General features: G+C 42.6%; 1 protein-coding gene across 1 annotated transcript in view; it reads left to right on the top strand.

The window, feature by feature from the left end:
• Window positions 1-1718: 1718 nt before the first annotated feature.
• LOC307018894 (major facilitator superfamily domain-containing protein 12-like) overlaps window positions 1719-26034 on the top strand; it is a 30712-nt gene continuing 6396 nt past the window's right edge. Inside the window, exons 1-3 of the mRNA XM_079649393.1 lie at window positions 1719-2523; window positions 9863-9982; window positions 20928-21138. Coding sequence (XP_079505519.1) covers window positions 2376-2523; window positions 9863-9982; window positions 20928-21138 — 479 coding nt within the window. The 5' untranslated portion in view covers window positions 1719-2375. The remainder of the gene's footprint in view (window positions 2524-9862; window positions 9983-20927; window positions 21139-26034) is intronic.

The following is a 26034-nucleotide window of genomic DNA, read 5'->3' as shown; positions in this document are numbered from 1 at the left end:
CATGACAAGGTGAGTGGATAAAACAGTGGACAACATAAGAATCCCCCCACCCCTTTACCATTCCATACCCGAGGGAGAAAGACAATGACAAAAGGACAATTATATAATAATTCAAATTACATTTATGAATTAATAAACCGGTATTAAGTAAAAATAATATAAAAAGTAGAAGAGCTAGGCCGAAAGAGGGAACCTCGTCAAATGGAAACACTGAGTGTTTTAACCAAATACATAATGAAACCTAAGCACCCATAGCTGTGATTGTGAAACTGTAACAGTCATTGTAAAAAAATAAAATAAAAATAGGGTAAATTGAAAAGGGTACATTTTCCTCTGCTAACATGTTCAGTAAAAAAGCCAATATTGTTTTTCTGTGGCTTAAAATGTAAACATGTACATCTAATTTGCACTATTTTGGTTCCATATTCCTTTAAGAGATGTGATATGCTGGCCTCATGTCAACAGGCAGAGGTTTTACATTGTGTAAGGCTCACTCTGCTCTGGACCACTTCGAGATTAGAGTTGGTAATTCTTAGAAAAACATTGCAAAATGACTAGTTCCTCATCCAAAAGGGGTAAAGCAGAAGGGAAGTGTTTCTTTCTGTGAATTTTCTTTTCCTTTAAGCCAACTTGTGCAACAACCGGATGTTAAAGTGAACTATGAGTCATGGGAAAAAAATATCCCAAACCAATTGAGAGGAATGATAAACAAGCATGATTTAGGAAATAGTAAACTAATTGTTATGCTTTCAAAGGTCTTTTCATTTGATGCCTCATTGACTTGGATATGCTGTGACTGAAACACTGGGATAAGAATGAAGAGAGGTTTGACAGCCGTTAGTGGCTGAGATCATAGAAAACCAAGATGTTGTCAAATGTGGCCCCCTCTCTCAAATATCTAAATCATTCAGTGTTGTAAATCCAGACTCAACTTTACATGACTTAGATTTTATCTGTGTACTTCTGAGTGTTTAAGTTTAAGTTATCCATATATTCCATTAAACCTTCTTATTGAAACAGGCTCAAAGGTGCAGAAATGAACTCATGTTATATGTTATGAGGTACACTTTTATAATTTTCGAATCACATTAACTTTAATAAATCTATCGATTAGATTTAGGATTTGAAAATTATAAAAGTAGGGTAGACATGTGGATATTATCCGGCTGAACAAAACGTGATCTGTCTCTTCAATTTGTGTCAACCACAGACCTTATTTAGAGCTATTTTCCCAAATCCTATGGAGAAATTGCATTGGTTTTTGTCGAAGGAACCGGAAGGAGTTTACTTCCGGGTTTTAGGCATAGGTTTTAGGCATACGCGTCAATGTGGCACTCTATACATTATGTAACCTGCTCAGATGGAACTGGAACTGTGGGTGTGCTTTGACATCTATATAATAACCATACCTTTATGTGATTAAATATACTAAATTGTGCTCAGTTGTATTTAAATAAACAGAACATGTTTCGGCAATGCAAACATTAGAACAATACCTCCAATGTGTCTAATAATTCCTTTTAGTTTCTAAACTGAGAGAATTGTAGATACACAACGTTTAATGTTTAACATGTTTAGTTTACCACGTAACGGCGAAAGTGAGTGATGGCTCCCACGCTTTGTTAAATATACGATCTTTGGCTCACGTGAGGAAGTGAGCCCGCGAGGCTTCCCCTATTGGTCAAGAGGAGAAGGAGAGTTACCTATTGGCCCATCCCTCCTTTTTGTGCTTACATGACCATGACATGAGCGTTGTTGTTTACATCTGTTTGTCTTTGAATTGCTAAACGTGTGTACCCGGTTAGCTAAAGGTTACCGGTGCAGCGGCTCGGTGTTCCCGTACCGAACAGGAGTTAACGTTACCCGCCGCTGCTGCCGTTGTATGAAGAACAGTCATTGGAGTGGGCTGTGTCGAACTGTGGTTACCTTTAATGGGATAGCCCTGACAGAAGGCTGATACCTCTCGCATGAAGTCATGTTTAACTTTTGTATCTAGTTTGCTCGGTGTTGACATGTAAAAATACGGGTACGAATGAGGCGAAGGAAGCCCTTTTCCTCCCAGTTCCTCTGTGCCGGTCTCTGAGGTGCTCCTTCTGGCTCAGCTCTCGAACGTCACCTGATCACAAGGAAATTGAAAAGGAATGGAACGAAATATCATTTTGTCAGGGCAACATATGTCTGGCTGAACGGAAACCAAAAATGATAAGTATATTTTTAGAACATTTACATGTGAAAAGGGGAACCGAAAATCCGTGTGACGTTATTCAGATGTGTTGAGGTCCGTTTTACCCGCCAGTGTGTCGGGCATATTCTGTCATCGCTGTAGCTGATGAAGGCGCGTGACTTCTGTTTTGAGTGTTTTATCTGGAGCCATAATGTCGGACGCTCAGAGGTCTCTGCCCCCCCTCCTGAAGCTCAGCTATGCGGTGGGACACGTTCTGAACGACCTCTGCGCCTCCATGTGGTTCACATACCTGCTGGTGTTCTACCACTCAGTGCTGGGCTTCCAGAATACATATGCAGGTAGTGTGTGTGTGTGTGTGTGTGTGTGTGTGTGTGTGTGTGTGTGTGTGTGTGTGTGTGTGTGTGTGTGTGTGTGTGTGTGTGTGTGTGTGTGTGTGTGTGTGTGTGTGTGTGTGTGTGTGTGTGTGTGTGTGTGTGTGTGTGTGTGTGAGAATCTGTCTTGTCTGTCTTTCTGCTTAAAGAGGCCCTATCATGCTCATCTTCAGGTTCATATTAGTATTTTGTGTCTCTACTGCAGTGGTTCTCCAACTTTTTCTGTCAGGCCCCCCCTTTGGAGAAAAAAAAAGTCGGGCCCCACCAACACAAATAGTCATGTAATGGGCCAAGTTAACATTTATTAAAATGCATCAATATGAACGTGAGTATTCTTTTCAAAAAAATAAAAAAATCACTTTGCTAGAACAGTGCTAATAAAAAAATGCTCCGTAATTCTGTGTGGTCAACAAAACAAAAAAAACATCATACAATTGTGCAATCCCTTTGCTAGAACAATAAGTTATAATACTTTGCCACATGGCAATCTGTGCAGAAAAAATGAAAAGAAAGAAAATGTTGATATTTGGCAAATTGTGTCTTCTTATCACAGCATTAGTGGCTGCAATGAGCCTGTTTGGCACTGCACATTTCTTCAAAACGGGGTTGCAGGCTCAGTGGCAGCGCCACTGATTTCTTTTGGGGGTGCTGTGGGGTAGCTTGACGTTTCATAGAGGGTGCTCAAACATTTAGGGTTTCCCATTAATGTACCGGGCGCTACAGTCAAATTCTCTACTGCAACACTCCCCACGCAAATACACAGTGTACCCGCGACTGTTACAATGAATGCTCGATAATCAGCTCACGTCATATAGGTGTAAGCAGGGGTAAAGTGCTATTTTTATAGGTGGTGTATGCAGGGCCGTATCCACCATTGAGGTCACAGAGGTCCGGACCTCGGTCATTTTTTCCGAGCTGTGTATATAACTAAACTTGTGAAATAACTGCACTAAAAGGGATTCTTTGTAGTGCTTCCATTTACTGACGATGGGGGCGCTGCATAACTATGCAGCCTCGATTAAAGCAAACAGAAGAAGACGGCATGTATCAACAAACCACCGCAGCCGAATAGTCCATTTAGCTTAGGAACCTTCCTAACCGAGTGAAATGACCCGGAAGTCCCTCAGTGGCAGCCATGATAAGTGCCGTTCGAATTCTCTAGAATGATAGAAAAGGAGGTTTCAAACTTCCTTTATAACCTCCTTTAGCTTAGGAACCATTGGACCTCCCGAACCGAAAGGAGAGGAGAAAATGCTGCCCCACAATGCCTTGCAGCCGCAGCATTTGACGTCACACAACAGTCGGCCGTTCACGGACACAAACGATTATGACGGAGAAATTATATCATGAAAGTTATGGTGCTTATTAAGCATTTTAAAACGTATGTTGTAAGTGCTTTTTTTTTTAAACTTTCATCAGTATTATAATCAAAAAGAGAAATATGAACGTTAGTTTTTACTGAAATTATCAAATAAAGTCAACATTTCACTGAGCTGTGTGGGGTTTGTTCAACTTTTAAAAGATGTTTGAATGGTGATATACACAGTGATAGGTGTTAAGGATTAACGTTTATAAATACGTTTGTATTGATTTTAAGATATTTTCATAGTTCATACAATCATACGTATTGGGATCATTTGTATTAATGTGGACTGGAGGGAGAGGGTGATGAGCATAAGTCTCACTTTTTTATTTCAATTCCAACTTTGGTCATGAAGAATATGTTTCTCTGTTGTTCATAAAGCATAAAGCAGCAGCATCAGAGCACGGTGCAGAGTCTCTAGATGAGTCCGTTGTTCTTATTATACATCCATGTTGTAGTCCGCTGTATAGAAAACTGTAGTTTCCATAGTTTCCCCAAAGCAGCAGACGCACAAAAGGACGTCCGCTGGCGCATCATAAACACGTCGGATAGTGAAAGTGCATTCGGATTCTCTAAAGTACCGCAGTCTCTTCTCCTAAATCCTTTTGAATTCTCCTATCCACTATCCCTTAACCCCGTGATGTTTCACTCAGAGGTCAAGGAATAGGAGATAGGGTTAGAACTTAGGAACTGATTTTTAAACTATCCGAACTTGTATAGAGTGGCGAAGTCATGCCCATCTAGTTCCGGCCCATGGGACCTTATTTCGGAAAAATTATGTATTGAAGTCAATGGAGAGAGAAAACGTATCTTTCGATCCCGTTTGAATTGTGCCACGAATTACACATATGATGTTTGTCAATCTTACAAAAATAATTTCCATGTCAAAAAAGTCACAGTTTGTCGTAAAACTGTTGAAATACAAGACTATGAAAAATACGCAACTAGAAAGACTACAAATCCCAGAGTCGCGTAAGTGATGTCATAACCAGTGGTGGGCCGTCAGGGCCAGCAAGGCCTTCTCTGCTGGCCTAAACATCATCCGAATATAAATTTAATTTTGATATATTTTTTCCACAAATATGTATTAAATTATTCCCCATAGTCTTTTCTCTTCATTTCATAGCTTTCCTCTTGGTTGCACTGCTTCCAGCCTCAGAACGAGATTTGGAGGGCTGGCCTTTATGTTAGAGCTTTTATCCAATCATATTTCAGCCATAATGTGTTGCCAGGGTCCAAGAAATCTGCCCTTAGGCCTTGAGAATCAACAGTGCGGTCGCCTGTAGCTTAAAGTGAACGGAAACAAAACTGTGGCGTTAACCAATCAGATTTTGAGTTGGCGACAATGGGCCAGCTAGCAGGCGTACGATGACGTTAGCACGTGCAAGTCTTTTGATTGGATACGCACTATTGAGAGGCAGAGCTATGTAGAGCTAGCAAACTGAACTTGAATTTGAACGAGCTAATTTGTGTAGATTTCTACAAGCTGTTTTTTTCAACCCATAATGGCTGAAGGAGGAGAAGAAAAGCTAGAAATCGTGAGAAGAGAACGGCCAACCCAGACGCTAGCGAGCCTATCACAGCGGGGAAAAGGGTTTGTCCGCCACTTTCAAATCACTAACTACGAGCGGTACCCCTGGCTCACAGCCTCCGAGAGGCACTGCAAATTGTACTGCTGGGAATGCCTGCTATTTGCAACTGTTCGATTTGGTGTTTGGAGCCACACTGGATTTGCAAACTTGAGTTGTCTAACCAAGGCAGCAACGAGACACCAAAGCACGGCTGGGCACTTACAAGCAATGGTGCTTTTGAAAACCTTTGGGGACACCCGATTGGATCTACAGCTCAACGAACAAGTGCGCCGGGAAACGGAGCTCCACAACGAAAGGGTGAACAAAAATAGGGAAATATTGAAAAGACTGATTGATTGTGTCCTGTTTTGGGGTAAACAGGAACTTTCATTTAGGGGACACGATGAAAGCGCAGAGTCCAGAAACAGAGGAAACTACGTGGAGCTCCTTTCTTTGCTTGCTGAGAACAACACAGACTTGCATTACCACCTGTCCACAAACAAAGTGTTTACTGGGATGTCAGGCAAAATACAAAACGACCTGATTTATGCTATTGCTGAAGTGATGGGAGAAGAGATCAAAATGGAGATAAAAAAAGCACCATTTGTCGCTGTTATGGTGGACGAGACGACAGACGTGGGTAATGTAGCACAGCTGGCACTTGTCCTGCGTTATGTGAGGGACACAGGTGTCAAGGAGTGGTTTGTCAGATTTGAAGATGTTGCAAGCGGCAAGCGAGCTGATGACATTGCCGCTCTTATTTTCCGTTTCATGGAGGAATATGAATGTAGTCTGGATAAAGTTGTGGCACAGTGTTATGATGGCGCAGCGGTCATGGCATCTGGACTAAATGGGGTGCAGGCTAAAGTTAAGGAGAGGGCACCTATGGCCTTATTCATTCACTGCTATGCACATCGACTACATTTAGTACTGACTCAAGGGGCCTCAAAGCTTAAAGAATGCAAGGTCTTTTTTGCCAGCCTCAATGGTCTTGCAGCATTTTTCTCCAGATCCCCTATAAGCGCACGTAACTGCTGGATGACATTTGCAAGCGTCGTCTTCCTAATGTTGCACCAACGCGGTGGCAATATACATCGAGATTGGTCAATGCAGTCTTTGAGAAGAGAGTTTCCCTAAAGGAGGTGTTTGACCACATACTGAAACATCATGAGGAGTATAATGGGGATTCTATACTTAGCGCTGATGGATTTAATGCACGTCTGGATTATTTTGAGTTTTGTTTTTTGCTTGAAACATTCAATGGGATTTTTAAGCATTCAGATGTGCTCTTTGGAATACTACAGAAACAAAAATTGGATGTACAATTCTGTCTGACAAGGGTGAACGAGTTTTGTGACACAATTGAGCGAGAGAGGTGCCAGTTTCGTCAGATCTACGAGGACACAGCGCGCATCTCAAGTGGTCCGAGCGCACGCAGAGGCCCACGTACAGCACAAGGAGACCTTCGCGCATACTACCACAACTCCACAGCAATATTCTGGACAACATTCTTTGCCAGATACGGAGTAGGTTTCAAGACCACGAAAAATTAATGTTTCTCTCCCTCCTGGACCCCTAGCACTTTCAGACCTACCGGAAAAAAATCCCGCAAACAGCCTTAGCCAAATTAACACAGAGTCACGGAACACTGTTCGATCTGTCCCGGCTAAAAACAGAACTGACTGTAATGTATGCCATGACTGATTTTGATTTTGAAGGGAAAAATCCCACTGATCTCCTTCATTTCCTTAAGCAGAAAAATCTGAGTGAGAGCACGGGGCAGCTTTACACATTGGCATGTGTGGCAGTGACTATCCCTGTGTCCACTGCTTCTGTCGAGTGGTCATTCTCGATATATTGATTATAAATGCTTCGGAAATATTAATATAACTCTGTTGTACTTGACTATGTTAAGGTGATGCAACGCCCGGTTATACTGCGTTTCTGTCTAAATGTATAGTTTCTAGAGCCATGGCGTCATAATGATGGTATTAAGAGGTGGAATAATTCAGGTAGGACTGTGTAGGACATCACTGAAGGCCTAGGTGTGAAATGCACGGCCCGCCACTGGTCATAACGGATGTCACAATTGTTTTCCTCCGCTAAATATAAGAGATAGCTAAGATAAGATAACTTTAACAAGATGCCTGTGTGCTTAGTACCAGGTTGTTATCATACCAGCAATGGGTCTTGCTCGTTCTTTCGCTTCCCGTCTGATGAAAGGACCAGGAGTGGCTGGCTGGATCAAGTTAGCTACCTAGCTAGTAGCAAGCACGTTAGTTAGCATTACAGTCTTAGCCTTGTCATTTTTATTAGCCTTAACATGAAGTAACATCAAGTAACCCAAAATGTTAAACAGTAAGAGTAGTAGTCATATTTCATGAAATATCACACACCGGTGTGATCATTCTATAATACACCATTCAAGCCCGGGGGATAAATGCTAATGCAACATTAGCATCGGCGATCTGTTCTACTTCATGCTATCTGCACAAATGGTTGACATTAAACATTAAAAAGATCAGGTAGTTCAGAGAGAATCGATGGAAGGCAGGCAGGCAGCTTTGCATGACATTCTTCTGGACGTGTTGATAGTGAGGGTAGTCAATCACTTTTTTGACAAGACAGTAGTGACGGCCATCTTGGTGACGTGTGTTGTTGTGAGAGTCTGCGAGACCAGAGATGTAGTTCATTAAGCGTTTCACACAAACAAATGTGTTACTTCACAGGTTTTACGACACATTTGTAATTTTTTGACTTGCAAAATTATCTTTCAAATTGACAAACATCATATGTGTAATTCGTGGCACAATTCAAACGGGATCGAAAGATAATCTTTGTCTCTCCATTGACTTCAATACATAATTTTTTCGAAATAAGGTCCCATGGAGCTCCCCTGGAAGGGGAGGGAATTTGCCACTCTATAGAGTGGCGAAGTCCCTCCCTTCCTCTCTCTCGTTCGCACACAAAATGGCTCGTTCCACACACACACAGAGCCGAGCTTGAATGAAACAGAGACCCAGGCGTACTTGTACTGTATCATATTATTTTCGAATCAATAATTTTCCAAATTATGATTTACATTATTTATTTATTTTTATAGCCATTTTTCCTGCTGGTCTCTCACGCCCCCCCCTGTCATACCTCTGTGCCCCCCAGGGGGGCGCGCCCCCCACTTTGAGAAACACTGCTCTACTGTGACATGTCTCCATGCTTTAATGTTCAAAAAGCTCTTTATTTTTCTCATACTGCCTGTGCTGCAGCACCTCTTTTCACCCTCTGTCTGAAACCAGAGCAGAGTCTGCTCTGATTGGTTAGCTGGCCGGCTCTGTTGTGATTGGTCAACCGCTTAGAGATGTCCAACCCCTTAGCCTATCACCTACAATGTGTTGGAGCTAGAGATGTCCCGATCCGATCACGTCATCGGGGATCGGAGCCGATGACGTGATTTTCCAAAGATCGGAATCCGGAGAAAAGAATCGGTGATCGGGATTTTTTTAATTTATTTTTTTAATACTTTTTAAAAATTTTGTATTCAATGTTACAAAACAAAAATGACCATGTTCAAGTCTTAAAATCATCCTGAGGACTTAGTTTTGGTTTCAAATTACACAACATCATGTATGTGTTGCTTCTTTGGGGCTTGTTTTCATAGACCTGGTTGCTTATTTCTCTCAAATCTGGCAACAGAGTGGGAAGGCGCAGTGTCTAATTGTAGCAGTAAGCTAACGAGTACTGATAAGCTTTATTTTGTTTTGATCCAATGCTGCACAACTGAACTGATCCAATGCTGCTGTGAAAAAAAGAAGCTATATCCATGTTGGATAGAATATCTAATTTAAATAAAAAAATAACCGTAAGGGACAACTTGAATGCTTTTTTTCTCTTAATGCATTGCATAAAGATCGGATCGGGAAAAATCGGTATCGGCAAATTATCAAAATCAAATGATCGGAATCGGATCGGGAGCAAAAAAAGGTGATCGGGACATCCCTAGTTGGAGCGCTAGCCAATAGAAGCGTAAGTTTTACATAGTGGTGTCACTATGTGTGTGGGATAGAAACTCCCTCTGGAGGGAACACAGGGATTTATTATCCTTTGCAGACCATTTACATGCACAAAAACCTATAGAACACTACAGGAAAGGAAAACCCCAAAAAAGCACAATAGGGGCTCTTTAAAAATCTGTCATGTTCTATTCACATATACACATATACGTGATATTAAGATGTTATTCCTTTTTATATATATATACATATCTTTTTTTTTAGAATAATATCCTACAGTGAGTGTCTTTCCTGTCTTGCAGTGTTCCTCCCGGTCTGACGCACACACTGATTATTATTGTGTTGTATATGTCCCTGTGGTGTAGGTGTGCTGCTGCTGGTTGGACAGATAGCTGATGGCATCTGCACGCCTCTCATTGGTTACGAGTCTGACCGAACCCCCGGCTGTGGAAACTACGGCAAAAGGAAGACATGGCATTTAGTTGGTGAGTCACACATTACCAAAAACACTACTACTCCTTATACCTCAAACCCTCTTTTATCTACCTTGATGGTCTCTATACATTTAGATTGGTAGCCCCAGCATGTCTACTCCACCTTCTTCCCCACCCTTCTCTTTATCTTTCCCATCAATTGTATTGAACTTACTTTTTTCATTCTGTTGTCAGTAGGAATTCAAATGATTTATATATGTACGCCATTCCTATTTATTCCCTTCTCAGAAAGGATTTACCCTCAAACAGTGAAGTGTAAACTCAGTGAGTTTTTGATCCACACTGTCTTTTACCAGTGGTGGAAGAAGTACTCCGATATCTTACTCAAGTAAAAGTAGCAATATCACATTTTTTGATGTCACGTTGCCTCGCTTTTCGCCGAACTGAATTATGGGTAGCAGAGCGGAGCTTTCCTGGTGTTTCAGGCTGCAAAAGTTGAACAATGTTCAACGTCTGAAGCCGGAGACGCCGGAGTAGCCAGCGTCAGCCAATCGAATCCCATTTATGCAAATCTGACAGTTCAAGCTAGCCAATCAAACCGCGTGCAAGCTGGGAGAGCCAAACCGCAGTTCATTTCCTCATATTCCAAACGAGAAATTACGGTAGCAAATCACCCGGTTCTTTACGACCAGAACTATTTACTGGGATACAAACCGGAGGAACCAGGCATGGAGGGAGGTGGCAGAGACAGTGGGTGAAACTGGTAGGTTTTCGCCTGTTTGGGGAGTTTATATATATATATATATATTGCTCGCATAAAATCCCCGGGGTTTTTTGCTTTGTATGCCGGGGGGGGGGACATTCATGTGATTGGTTGTTGGTCGCGGTGCTCGAATAAAATCCCCAAGCTTCAGACACGCCCAGCTCCAAGCTTTTTTTGAAGCTATAGTGTGGACGGGCCGTCACTGTGTTACTCTGTGTTGTGTGTAAATGAGCTGTGCGGTTGCCCTGACGTGATTGGCTGCCATCTCCTGGTCCGCCTCCGGAAGATTGGGATTGGAGCACGCCGGGCCCGACGCACTACAATCGCAGCGCACAGCCGGCGCACACCTGCTGGAGATATCTACAAAGCCTGGGGACAGCTATGACTCGGGAGGCTCTGTTGCAATCAGACGCCTCACACATCTTGCTTCTGTGTGGACTTTACAGACTTAAGCTAGTAGATATGTCTTTCGAGTGTTGTGTGGTGATATGTGTTTAGCGTAGCGTGTACTGTTTTGTGTTTGGAGTAGTGTGATCTATTTCCCCTTTTGTTAGCTGCATTTCCCCGCAGCCTCCTTCAATTAGTGGTGATTGTTAGTGATCACAGCTGTGTGATTAGGCTCACCTTCAGAGTCCTCTTCTGTTATTTAGCAGTATACCTGAGCCCTTTTGGCTCCTTTTGTTTGGCTTAGGCTATATTTGTTCTCTTTTTATTGTACACCTTTTGTTGTTAACCATTAAACCCTATTAAAATCATCACCAATTCCATTCTGGTGTGTGTTGCTTAGCTCATCCCTAGTGAGATCGTAACAGCGCAAAACAAGCTACTCACGAGTGGAACATGTGCTTTTACACGCGCATGAAATGACCCTTGCGTGCAGATTAAACCCCCGCGAGCGGAGACAGCCCTCTGGCTCGCTCGCGGGAGTGTCAGCCTCACTCGCTCGCGAAGTCTGTCTGTGCGCACGTGAAAAGTTTCTGTCACTTTGGGGCGGAGCCACTGGACTTTGATTGACAGCTGCCAGGAAGCCCGGAGTTGCCAGGTTTGATAAATGCCTGAACTACCAAGAGCCGAGGAGTGACAGCAGCAAGGTCAGTTGGACGAGATTGAATGGTAAAGATGCCCATAAAAAGACATTATATTCGTAAAGTGTACAGCTGATTTATATATATTAGGGCTGTACCCGAATATTCAAATATCTGAATATTCGTTCGTTGGAGTACTATCTGGGTTTCAATTTCGTTATTTGTATATTCGTTTTGTTTGTTTTTTCCCGTTTTTTTCCCCGAATGTATTGAAATCTCCAATATCAACGTAAGAGTCTTTATATGTAGATATTACTTTTTTCCGTTCATCTCTGTCACGTTGTTTCCAAAGCAACAACAATTTCCTGTCAACAGCGCTACGTCTCCTTCAAAATAAAAGCATGTCCATAAATAGGAAGCCAAGCCAAATTACACTTAAGACATATACAACTGCAACGAAAGTTACAAACACAATGCGATATCCTTTTCAATTTCAAAGAACACAAATTGGGTTAATAACTATAAAACAACAATACTGTAGAATAACAAAAATGAATACCGTGAATACACCAAAATACACGTGTTGAAGCGGTTCGCTGCTGATTAGACTCCTAGAATTAATGTGTCATTTTTTTATATCAAATTAATTGATTGAGTTCAGGCATTTATCAAACCTGGCAACTCTGGGCTTCCTGGTAGCTGTCAATCAAAGTCCAGTGGCTCCGTCCCAAAGTGTCAGAAACTTTTCACGCGTGCACAGACAGACTCCGCGAGCGAGTGAGGCTGACACTCCCTCGAGCGAGCAAGAGGGCTGTTTCGCGGGGGTTTAATCTGCGCGCGAGGGTCATTTCATGCGCGTGTAAAAGCACATTTTCCGCTCGTGAGTAGCTTGTTTTGCGCGCTAGAATATTGACCCAAATCTGACTCCATAATATGACTTAGAAAGGAACACACCTGTCTATATAAGGTCCACAGACAGTGCATATCAGACCACAAACCAAGTCATGAGGTCCAAGGAATTGTCTGTAGACCACAGAGACAGGATTGTATCAAGGCACAGATGTGGGGAAGGGTACAGAAAAATGTCTGCAGCATTGAACGTCCCAACGAGCACATTGGTTTCAATCATTTGCAAATGGAAGATGTTTGAAACCACCAAGGCTCTTCCTAGAGCTGGCCGCCCGGGGGAGAAGGGCCTTAGTCAGAGAGGTGACCAATAACCCGATGGTCACTCTGACAGAGCTCCAGTGTTCCTCTGTGGAGATGGGAGAACCTTCTAGAAGGACAACCATCTCTGCAGCACTCCACCAATCAGGCCTTTATGGTAGAGTGGCCAGAAGGAAGCCACTCCTCAGCAAAAGACACATGAAAGCCCCCATGGAGCACCTAGAGGACTCTCAGACCATGAGAAACCAAATTGTCTGGTCTGATGAAACCAAATTTGGCCTGAATGCCAAGCATCATGTCTGGAGGAACTCAGGCACCGCTCATCACCTGGCCAACAACATCCCTACTGTGGAGCATGGTGGTGGCAGCTTCATGCTGTGGGAGGTTTTTCAGCAGCAGGAACTGGGAAACCAGTCAGGATCAAGGGAAAGATGAATGCAGCAATGTACAGGGAGATCCTTGATGAAAACCTGCTCCAGAGCGCTCTGCACCTCAGACTGGGGCAAAGGTTCACCTTTCAACAGGACAACGACCCTAAGCACACCGCCACGATAACAAAGGAGTGGTTTCAGGACAGGTCTGTGAATGTCCTTGAGTGGCCCAGCCAGAGCCCAGACTTGACCCCGATTGAACATCTCTGGAGAGATCTGAAAATGGCTGTGCACCGACGCTCCCCATCCAACCTGATGGAGCTTGAGACAATCTGCAAAGAAGAATGGGAGAAACTGCCCAAAGATTGGTGTGCCAAGCTAGCATCATACTCAAGAAGACTTGAGGCAGTAATTGCTGCCAAAGGTGCTTCAACAACTTATTGAGTAAAGGGTGTGAATACTTATGTACATTACATTAAATTTAGCTGACGCTTTTACCCAAGTGCATTTGACCAAGAAGATACAAACTTGAAGAAAACAGAATCATGAGGCGGCAGTGGCTCAGTCGAGGGAATTGGTCTTGGAACCGAAGGGTCGCTGGTTCACGTCCCGATCGGACCACAAAACATAATATGGAGTGAGCTGGTATTTGGAGAGCTGCCAGTTCACCTCCAAGGCCACTGCCGAGGTGCCCTTGAGCAAGGCACCTAACCTCAAAAACTACACCCTTGGCGCCGGGTACCTGGCAGCCTCTCTGCTCTACCACCTCTCCTATCTGCATGTGGTTGTTTGTGTGCATGTATATCCTCTGTGTTTCTGCATGTGTATCCTCCCCTGTGTGTGTAATGTGTGTACACACAACAGAGTGGGGAAAGACTGTAAGGGATTAATAAAGTTCTTCTTCTTCTTCCCCCAGTCTTCCTGGTAACCTTAGCTGGGGAAACAAGGGTTTAAAGGTCCTGGGAGTTTGGTTGGGGTCTGAGGACATGGTGGCACAGAACTGGGAGGGATTGCTGGGAAAGGTGCCCCAGCTACCACAGCTGTCCTACAGGGGAAGAGTTCTTGTAGCCAACTATCTGGTTGCCTCGTCTCTGTGGCACAGACTCCAGGTGTTAACCCCACCGCCGGGCCTCATGAAACAACTGCAGCGGCTCCTCGTGGATTTCTTCTGGTCAGGTCATCAATCAATCAATGTTTATTTATATAGCCCAATTTCACAAATGTTACATTTGTCTCAGTGGTCTTCACAGTTTGTACAGAATATCAGTATGACAATACGACACCCTCTGTCCTTAGACCCTCACACCGTACAAGGAAAAACTTCCAGAGAAAACCCCACAGTTTAAAGTGGAAAATGGGAGAAACCTCAGGGAGAGCAACAGAGGAGGGATCCCTCTCCCAGGACGGACAGACGTCTGGCAGGACCACAGAGACAGGTTCAGCCAAGACTCGAAGTCCAGGAATCAGATCCAGTACTCAGGATAGAGGATCCAGGACACACGACCACAGCAACAGGATTAGCCTCGACTCAGGATCCCGGCGTCTATATGGACACAAAAAAGAGATTTGGGGGAAGCTGGGTTAATCGGAGTACACAGGTACAAACAGGCAGAAAGACGGAGTAAGGTGCCCCCCCCAACAGTCCAAGCCTATAGAAGCTAAACTAACGTGTCTACATACATGCACTCCCTTAGGATAGTTTGGGGGAAAAGGGTAGCAAGTAAGAAGTAGGAAACAGAGGTGGAGAGGCACACGCAGGGAGAGAGGTCCCCACTGGAACCTGAATTGGTGAGAGATGAGGAGTAGGTCTTTGGCTACGTTCCACACTCCCGGGCCGGGCTAGGCCTTCTCTGCAACCTTGTTGTTCTATTAGAACCTTGAGAGGTCAGAGAGGGGAAAGGTTTTGGATAAAGTTTTAAATATAAGATCTAAGTTTTTAGGATTTAAGTGAAAGAGTAAGAACTAAAATGTATAGGTGAAGAGGCACAACGTATATATACGTCAATGCACTCTTATTAGATTATTTTATTTTATCACTAAAAGCTTTATCAAAAAGGCAGGTCTTAAGCGTACTCTTAAAAACGGATAGGCTGTCTGCCGCCCGAACACAAACTGGAAGCTGATTCCACAAAAGTGGAGCTTGATAAGAAAAGGCTCTGGCTCCCATTGTACTTTTAGAGGCTCTAGGAACAACCAAAAACCCTGCATTCTTGGAACGCAATGCCCTGGTAGGACAGTAGGGTATAATGAGTTCTTTAAGGTAAGATGGCACCTGCCCATTAAGGGCTTTGTAGGTGAGAAGAAGAATTTTAAATTCTATCCTGTGTTCTATAGGGAGCCAGTGTAAGGCAGCCAGAACAGGAGTAATGTGGTCCCTTTTCCTAACACTGGTTAGTACACGTGCTGCAGCATTTTGAATCAGCTGAAGCAACTTAACTGACTTCTTGGTACTCCCTGATAATAAAGAGTTACAATAATCCAGCCTTGAAGTAACAAATGCATGGACTTTCTCTGCATCGTTTTGAGGCAAGATATGCCTAATTTTGACAATGTTGCGTAGATGGAAGTAGGCGGTCCTTGAAATTGATTTTATGTGGGCGTTAAAGGATAAATCCTGATCAAATATAACACCAAGATTCCTTACAGTCTCACTGGAGGCCAAATTAATGCCATCCATAGTTAGTATATCTTTAGATAGTTTGTTTCGTAGATTCTTTTGGGCGAGTACAATAACTTCAGTTTTGGTCATGTTTAACATCAAAAAGTTTAAGGTCATCCACGTTTTTAAGTGCTTGAGGCAGTCTTGAATTTTATTTAGGTGATTGGTTTCATCAGGCTTGATGGATAAATATAGTTGAGTATCATCCGCATAACAGTGGAAATGTACAGAATGATTCCTTATAATATTGCCTAGCGGAAGCATACATATATAGTGTGAACAAAATAGGTCCAAGCACTGAGCCCTGTGATTAATCGTTGACACACACAAACTGAGAGCGTTCAGACAAATGGGACCTAAACCAGCCTAATGCAGTTCCCTGTATGCCAACTAAGTGCTCTAGTCTTTGCAATAGGATATCATGGTCGATAAAATCAAATGCAGCACTGAGATCGAGCAAAATAAGAATAACAAGTCCCTTGTCAGAGGCTATTAGAAGGTCATTTGTGACTTTAACCAGAGCTGTCTCTGTGCTATGATGTGTTCTAAAGCCGGACTGAAAATCTTCAAATAAATCATTGTTTTTTAAGTAATCACACAACTGTTTTGCGACTGCTTTCTCAAGAACTTTTGAGAGGAATGGGAGATTAGAAATAGGTCTAATTGGCTAAAACCTCTGGATCGAGGTTGTGCTTTTTAAGAAGAGGTTTTATCACTGCTACTTTGAATGATTGTGGAACATAGCCTGATAATAAAGACATATTCATAATATTTAATAAAGAAGTGCTAATTAATGGAAAAACTTATTTGAACAGCTTAGTTGGAATCGGGTCTAAGATACACGTTGATGGTTTAGAAGAAAGAATCATTGAATTTAATTGTTCAAGGTTTATGGCTGAAAAGCATTCTAGTTTACTATCTAGTGTAATATTAACTTTCGTTTCCGGGAGCTGTTGATAACACTATACTGGTCAAAGGCAAGAGGTCATTAATTTTGTTTCTAAAAGGAACAATTTTATCATTAAAAAAGCACATGAAATCATTACTACTGAGTGCTATGGGAATAGAAGGCTCAACCGAGCTGTGGCTCTCTGTCAGCCTGGCTACAGTGTGTTGAAAAGAAATCTTTCATTATTCTTATTCTCATCTATTAATGAAGAGTGGTAGGCTGCTCTCGCTTTACGCAGTGCTTTCTTATATTCATTGAGAGTAATATGCCAAATTAAACGAGATTCTTCAAGTTTAGTGGAACGCCATATCCTTTCAAGTTGTCTCGACTTTTGCTTTATTTTGCGGGTTTCGGCATTATGCCATGTAGCTAGTCTATGTTGTTTTATTTTGTTCTTTTTCATAGGAGAAACAGAGTCCAATTTTATTCATCATCACTGGGTGCCAGCATCGGTCCTGTACCTGCCTGTGGCGGAGAGGGGGCAGGGCCTTGTGGACATTACTGCAAGGACTGCTGCTTTTAGACTGCAGGCAGCTCAGCGGCTGCTGTATGGTGCCTCTCCCTGCTGGCTGGCTATGGCCCGGCTGTTGCTCTGGAGGGCAGGGGGCTTTGGTTTTGATAAACACCTGTTTCTTCTGAAGGCCCCTGCATACAAGATAACTGGACTTGCACCTTTTTACTGCTCAGTCACCAGTACCTGGATGATTCAGAGTTTTACCAGACCACCGACCCCCGGCCTGGGATGTGGCTGTTTGAGGAGCCACTGTTTGACACTGGTTTTTCTTTCTGGAACCCTTTTCTCTTCAGCCACCCTAACAAATGCGTTCATTGAAGCGGGAGTGGTAAAACTTGGCCAGTTGACTGGGGTCTCCACAGAAACACTGGCTGAGGTGACAGGCATTCGATCAACCCGCTGTCGCCATGCCACCGGACTTTTGCTCTGGATGCAGATCTGGATGACCAGTGGAGAAAGGGACATGGGTATGTCTCTCCTGCCTTGAGTGTGGGTCCTGCGGTGGGGGAAAGGAGAGAGGAGGATGGTCTCCTGCTATCACTGGGGACTCTAACACCTGGAAAGTTCAGCTCCTGCAATGGAAAGAGGCTATATCTTAGCTGCGTAAAGGTGCTAAACCTCAGCTCGCTCGCAGGCGTCAGAGAGTCGAGGTGGACGGATGTGTTTGGCTTGGGCTTTTCCCCTAAGGGCAGCTGGCGGATCCTGTATAAAGCTCCGGTTGAGACACGGATGGCTGACATCCAATGGAGAATTGTACACGGAGCAATAGCCACAAATAAATACAGGGCTCATTTTGACCCAGGCACAAGGGGGGGCTGTCCGTTCTGTTTTATGGCAGAAACATTGGAGCATTTAGTGGTGTCCTGTCCACGATTGGCTGGTCTTAAAAAAATGTTACAGGGGTGGGTGGAATGGTTGGGGGAGGTTTTCTCCATACCTCTTTTTGTCCATGGCCCCAAATACATCCTGAAAAAGAAGGAAACCCTAGTATTGATAAATGCCTTGTTTGCTAATGCAAGATTAGTGATCTGGAAAAGTAGGAAGAACCAACTTGCTGAAGTGGGATGGACGGCTGCAGTGCTCTGTCTGAGGGGGCTGGTGGCAGCGCGTCTGAGGGTGGAGCATGTGTACTATACGCTGATCAATCATCTGTAGGGGTTTCTGGATGTGTGGGCTGCTGGGCAGGTTCTGTGCTCACTGGGGGAGAATGACTAAGTTTTAAAGGATAGGTGTAATTTTTGTTTTTAAAGTGTGTAAAAGAGGATGTTTTTAAATGGGTAAAACACTTTCAAATTATTTTTATTTGGTAGTCATGAAAATCTTTTTTTAAATGTATTTGATTGTGTAATGCATTAGGTTTGTTCCGACTCTTTTGCAGGGTGGGTGTATGTTTAAAACAAATGCAAATAAAATTTGTTTTAAAAATCTTCTTCTTCTTCATATAAGTACATTAGGTTTCATAGAGCCAAACCATTTTAAGTGCTACTCAACTGGCTTTAGATAAGCTAGTCCTTTGTTAGTATATAAGTGCTTGGTTAGTATATGAGTGCTTTGTTAGTAATTTTATTGCTTGAAGTGGAGTCTAAAGAGATGGGTTTTCAGTCTGTGCCGGAAGATGTGCAAGCTATCTGCTGTCCTGATTTCAATGGGGAGCTCATACCACCATTTTGGAGCCAGGATAGCAAACCCACGTGTTTTTGCTGATGGGAACTTGGGTCCCACTCGCAGGGCGGGTGCAGCGAGCTATTTGGCTGATGCAGAGCGGAGTGCACGTGCTGGGGTGTACAGTTTAACCATGTCCTGGATGTAGGAAGGGCCAGATCCATTCGCAGCATGATACATGTAATATTGTGTGTTTTATTTTTTAATTCATTTGCAAAAATTATTTGAACACTTTTTTCACTTTGTCATTATGGGGTATTGTGTTTAGAATGTTGAGAAAAACAATGAATTTAATAAATTTTGAAATATGGCTGGAACATAACAAAATGTGGAAAAAGTGAAGGGATATGAATAATTTCCGGATGCACTGTTACAAGTAGACGTTTAGAATTTAAAATGTTTAATTTTAAATCAAATGAAAAAAACATCAGAATATACCTAAAGTGCCGAAAGTAAAAGTATTTTTTTTTCTTTTCAGAAGGATTTATATAAAATGACTGCTGCAGAATATCCCAACCTATAGTTATGTCAATGTTTATTCATTTTATTTTTTATTTTGTAGTACCTCCAGTAAATGTACTTTTTACTGTCTCTCACACTGATCTAAACATTTAAGTCCAGAACAGGAGAAAACATTTATTTTCTTATTCTTCATATTCTCTTCCGCCATATTTTTGTGTCTTTTTAAGTAGCAGTTCACAGTGAGTGTTGAACAAAGTGTTGTAAAGCCCAGCCCTGGTTGGTAGAAGGTACATCTGGAGAAGAAACACTGCCTTGTTTGAACGTGCTCCCATCCATAAAGAACATTCATGTCACTTTGAATAAAACTCCTGTGCTCTGCTCTCACACGGCACACTGAGCACATGTTTTAGTCACCCAGCTCAGGTCACATGATGTTTCTGAAGACAGCTGTCAGCGGGGGGGGCATGGGGATCTGTCCTACAGGGGAGAGACCTGACAGGAGTCCTGGTGACTAGGGCTGTACCCGAATATCTGAATATTCGTTCGTTGGAGTACTATTCGGGTTTCAATTTCGTTATTCGGATATTCGTTTCATTTGTGTTTCCGTTTTTTCCCCGTTTTTTTTTCAAATCAAATTTATTGAAATCTCCAATATCAACAGCATGTCCATAAATAGGAGACAACTTTAAACTCAGACAACTACATCTGCAACAAAAGTCACTAACACAATGCGACATCCTTTTCAATTTCAAAGAACACAAATTGGGTTACATTAACAAATAACTATAAACAACAATACTGTAGAATAACAAAATGAATGCTGTGAATACACCGAAATACACGTGTTGAAGCAAAAGCAGTAACTCTACAGATTCAGACTATAAGCTAATATGAAATATACATTAACAAATACATAAAATATATAGATATAATAATAGGTTAAGATATCCAACCGCAGTATATTAAGTTATTAAAATGAGCTCCACCTGTACCAGCTGTGATGAACACATGAATGTATCAATAATAATCTGTTTCATATGATTCTGAAATAGGTCGTTATGCACAATTTATTCCTTTGGTACTTATTTTAATGCTTTTAATTAAGTAAGATTTAGTATGCCGGAGTTTTACTTTTAAAAGAGTTTGTTTACACTAGTATTTCTACGTTTACCAAATGTTTCCGAAGTCTTTAGTGAAGTCCTTGTTTTGTGCTGTGTGTGTGTGTGTGTGTGTGTGTGTGTGTGTGTGTGTGTGTGTGTGTGTGTGTGTGTGTGTGTGTGTGTGTGTGTGTGTGTGTGTGTGTGTGTGTGTGTGTGTGTGTGTGTGTGTGTGTGTGTGTGTGTGTGTGTGTGTGTGTGTGTGTGTGTGTGTGTGTGTGTGTGTGTGTGTGTGTGTGTGTGTGTGTGTGTGTGTGTGTGTGTCAGGTACTCTGAGTGTGTTGGTGTCCTTTGCCTTCATCTTCAACCAGTGTCTGGGCTGTGGCCCCCAGACCCCCCAGTGGGCCAGTCTGACCTTCTTCCTCCCCTTCATCATCGTCTTTCAGTTCGGCTGGGCCGCCACCCAGATCTCACACCTGTCACTCATCCCAGAGCTGGTCAGCTGTGAGCACGCTAAAGTGGAGCTCACTGCATACAGGTGGGCACACACACACGCACACGCACACGCACACACACATACAGAGCAGGGTTTCCGTTAGCCGGTAATTACCGGTTTTTAGCTGGTAACATTTATTAAAAACCGGTAAATTCAAAACCTGCCGGTCAAAATGTCTGGTAATAATTAGGGATGCTACGATCAATCGGCCGCCGATCATTATCGGCCGATATTCACTCTTAATAGTGTTAAGGGAAATGTTTACATTCATTATGTCCTCAGTTATTGTATGTATAGAGAGATTGTGTCTATTCTGTACTATAGGGATGTAATACTGTTATTGTACCACTGTGAGGCACTGTAGTGTTACGTGCTACGTAAGGACCAAGCTTGCATCATGTAAATGAGGGTGTGTTCACCTGATGCACGTGTACACTGGCCGTTTTTCAATCGCGAGGATACTGGCTTGGTAGTCGCATACTTCCAAGTCACTTCCTTCAGAAACGAAGCAAGTATACTTCCAAGCCACGGCTTCGGAAAACAAAGAAGGATGGAACAGGCTAACAAGTGTGCCACTCTCTCTAACGGTTTCAACATAAACTGTACCAAAAATAAATACCTCACGATGTCTATCTAATTATGAACTTGCTTTACTTTCACGGAACACATTTTTGTTTATAACAAATGCAACAAAGTAACATATTTACCAACACATGTTCTACGCCACTACATACTAGGGATGCCAGTGATTATTTGATTTTTCGAATATTCGTTACATTCTCCATAATCGAATATTATTTTTAAAAATCGATTTTATTTATATATTTTTTTATTATTATTTTATGTTTGTTTCAACCAAAATATAGACTAATGCTAATAATAGTAATAGTATTAATAATTGTAAATGGCCATTGGTCATACCACCAGTTTGTTTTACTGTAAACTTGGAGGAAGCCTGCGTGCAGAGCAGACTGCTGCTGCAGCACGCTACACACCGACCCCGCCCCCACCCCCCTTCTTCCTCACACGTGCGACTAAAGATGAACAAAGCGGCAGGTAAAAAGAGTTCCTCCTTGTGGAACTACTTCGAACTTACAATTCCAAAGGAAGTTAAATGCAAGCTCTGCGAAAAGACGTTGGTCTATCACAGCTCAACCTCAACAATGCGTTCGCATTTGAGTGCCAAGCACGCCAAAGAGGTTACAGAGAAAGACGCAGCACTGCTGCGCATAGCGCATTTCCAAATAAAGGCAATGGCAGGCACTTTAGAAAATAACAAAAAATAAACCAACATCATGTTGATGTTGGTCTATTTGTCGTCTATTTTGTTAAACATGTTCCAGTAAAGAAAACAACGGAATTCCTTTTGTCTGAGTTTTTTTTTCTCTCCTGGGGGAGGGGTCAATAGAATAATCGATTATTATTCGCCAGGGCTGCAGAATAATCGATTTTGATCATGTTCAGTTTCTGGCAACCCTACTACATACTTACATTTAAATGTGTGCTGTGCTGCGTCGGTTCATCCATTCTCCGCAAGGGTTTTTGAAATTGGTCCGTGCGCAAAGCATTGTGGGGATTTGAAGGACGCGAAGTTTACCCATGTGCAGCCTCGAAATTACCCCCAAACCAAGGACGTGGCCTCGATGGAATTCCAAGTATGCTGGAGATTGGAACAGTCCTTCAGCGGCACTCAATGACGTAGTATCCTTGAAATATTGGCTTGGAAGCCAGTTTCCTCGCGATTGAGAAACGGCCACTGTCTACAGTGGGGCAAAAAAGTATTTAGTCAGCCACCAATTGTGCAAGTTCTCCCACTTAAAAAGATGAGAGAGGCCTGTAATTTTCATCCTAGGTATACCTCAACTATGAGAGACAAAATGAGAAAAAGAAATCCAGAAAATCATATTGTCTGATTTTTAAAGACTTTATTTGCAAATTATGGTGGAAAATAAGTATTTGGTCAATAACAAAAGTTAATCTCAATACTTTGTTATATACGCTTTGTTGGCAATGACAGAGGTCAAACGTTTTCTGTAAGTCTTCACAAGGTTTTCACACACTGTTGCTGGTATTTTGGCCCATTCCTCCATGCAGATCTCCTCTAGAGCAGTGATGTTTTGGGGATGTCGCTGGGCAACACAGACTTTCAACTCCCTCCAAAGATTTTCTATGGGGTTGAGATCTGGAGACTGGCTAGGCCACTCCAGGACCTTGAAATGCTTCTTACGAAGCCACTCCTTCATTGCCCGGGTGGTGTGTTTGGGATCATTGTCATGCTGAAAGACCCAGCCACGTTTCATCTTCAATGCCCTTGCTGATGGAAGGAGGTTGTCACTCAAAATCTCACGATACATGGCCCCATTCATTCTTTCCTTTACACGGATCAGTCGTCCTGGTCCCTTTGCAGAAAAACAGCCCCAAAGCATGATGTTTCCACCCCCATGTTTCACAGTAGGTATGGTGTTCTTTGGATGCAACCCAGCATTCTTTCTCCTCCAAACACGTCTAGTTGAGTTTTTACCAAAAAGTTATATTTTGGTTTCATCTGATCGTATGACATTCTGCCAATCCTCTTCTGGATCATCTAAATGCTCTCTTGCAAACTTCAGATGGGCCTGGACATGTACTGGCTTAAGCAGGGGGACACGTCTGGCACTGCAGGATTTGAGTCCCTGGCGGCGTAGTGTGTTACTGATGGTAGCCTTTGTTACTTTGGTCCCAGCTCTCTGCAGGTCATTGACTAGGTCCCCCCGTGTGGTTCTGGGATTTTTGCTCACCGTTCTTGTGATCATTTGGACCCCACGGGGTGAGATCTTGCGTGGAGCCCCAGATCGAGGTAGATTGTCAGTGGTCTTGTATGTCTTCCATTTTCTAATAATTGCTCCCACAGTTGATTTCTTCACACCAAGCTGCTTACCTATTGCAGATTCAGTCTTCCCAGCCTGGTGCAGGTCTACAATGTTGATTCTGGTGTCCTTTGACAGCTCTTTGGTCTTGGCCATAGTGGAGTTTGGAGTGTGACTGTTTGAGGTTGTGGACAGGTGTCTTCTATACTGGTAACGAGTTAAAACAGGTGCCATTATTACAGTTAACAAGTGGAGGACAGAGGAGGCTCTTAAAGAAGAAGTTACAGGTCTGTGAGAGCCAGAAATCTTGTTTGTTTGTAGGTGACCAAATACTTATTTTCCACCATAATCTGCAAATACATTCTTTAAAAATCAGACAATGTGATTTTCCATTTTTTGTTTCTCATAGTTGAGGTATACCTAGGATGGAAATTACAGGCCACTCATCTTTTTAAGTGGGAGAACTTGCACAATTGGTGGCTGACTAAATACTTTTTTGCCCCACTGTATGTTTGCTCTTCTAAGTTAGCTCGGCTGAGCGACGGAATCACCTGTGAAGCAGAGGAATAAATCATGCTCAAGGGCTAAACAGTTCATCGTCTCCGGCCGTTTCTCAATCGCGAGGATACTGGCTTGGTTGTCACATATTTCCAAGTCACTTCCTTCAGAAACAAAGCAAGTATACTTCCGAGCCACGGCTTTGGAAAACAAAGAAGAATGGAACAGGCTAACAAGTGTGCCACTCTCTCTAACGGTTTCAATATAAACTGTACCGAAAATAAATACCTCACGTTGTCTATCTAATTATGAACTTGCTTTACTTTCATGGAACACATTTTTGTTGATAACAAATGCAACATATTTACCAACACATGTTCTCCGCCACTACATACTTACATTTAAATGTGTGCTGCACTGCGTCGGTTCAGCCATTCTCCGCAAGGGTTTTTGAAATTGGTCCGTGCACAAAGCATTGTGGGGATTTGAAGGACGTAAAGTCTACCCATGTGCGGCCTCGAAATTACCCCCAAACCAAGGACGTAGCCTCGGTGGAATTCCAAGTATGCTGCACATTGGAACAGTCCTTCGGCGGCACTCAATGACGTAGTATCCTTGAAATATTGGCTTGGAAGCCAGTTTCCTCGCGATTGAGAAACGGCATCAGTCTCCACTATTTCTCTCCGAGTGCAGCGTATGAAGAAGCTGCCATCCTAAACCTCAACAAATAGTTTGATCGGTGCTCTCTATAAAGGCCGATCAGGAGAGCTGGGTCCGATCGATATGGACAAACGCGAGTGTAGTAAGTATAACCGGACGCGAGAGAGAGATCAGAGATCTGATCAGCTGCTGAGTCTGACGGAGACATGCAGCTCTGCGTGATCACCTGAAGCCCCGCCCACTGTTTAGCAAGCTGCATGAGAAACTGACGTGCTGTCAGGAGAGAGAGGGAGAGGAGAAAAGAGGATCCGTTTCACCCGTGTTCAAAGTGAATGTAAACTTTTGAATAATGTACTTTATCTACTACAAGTAGTTTCTTTGAATGTAATAATTATGTTGTTTGTTGAGTCGTTTATTGAAAAATGAATCCGAATGTTTCGATCTGTTACGATTATAAACTGAAGCAATATAAAAATTACTCCCATTAACTGAGTTTTAAACATCAGCATATCCGGTCCTAGTCCGGTAATTACCTGCTAACGAAAACTCTGCTACACAATTCTTATTATTATTATTATTATTGAAACATGACCGGTAAGTTTCAAATTTGTCCGGTAAAATAATTTCTGTACGGACATTTGACCGGCGAGAAAAAATCCTAGCGGAAACCCTAATACAGAGGTGTAAATACATTTACTGAAGTACAATTTATTATTTCAATTTGTTGCTACTTATTTCTTCTACCCCACTGCAATTCAGAGGTCAATTGTGTACTTTTACTCCACTACATATATTTAATACTATGTACTTTTTGCACTAAAACAAAGGGAAGGAGTTGTTGTTATTTATAGGTTATTATGCTATGATTTTACAGTTTGGGCCCACTTGAGATCAGGTGTGTGTGTGTGCTAGCATTACTATACTTGTGGGGACC

The sequence above is a fragment of the Notothenia rossii genome (assembly GCF_949606895.1).
Source record: "Notothenia rossii genome assembly, chromosome: 9".
NCBI lineage: Eukaryota > Metazoa > Chordata > Actinopteri > Perciformes > Nototheniidae > Notothenia > Notothenia rossii.
The sequence above is the reverse complement of the archived record's forward strand: the minus strand, read 5'-3'. Positions and strand labels throughout refer to the sequence as shown.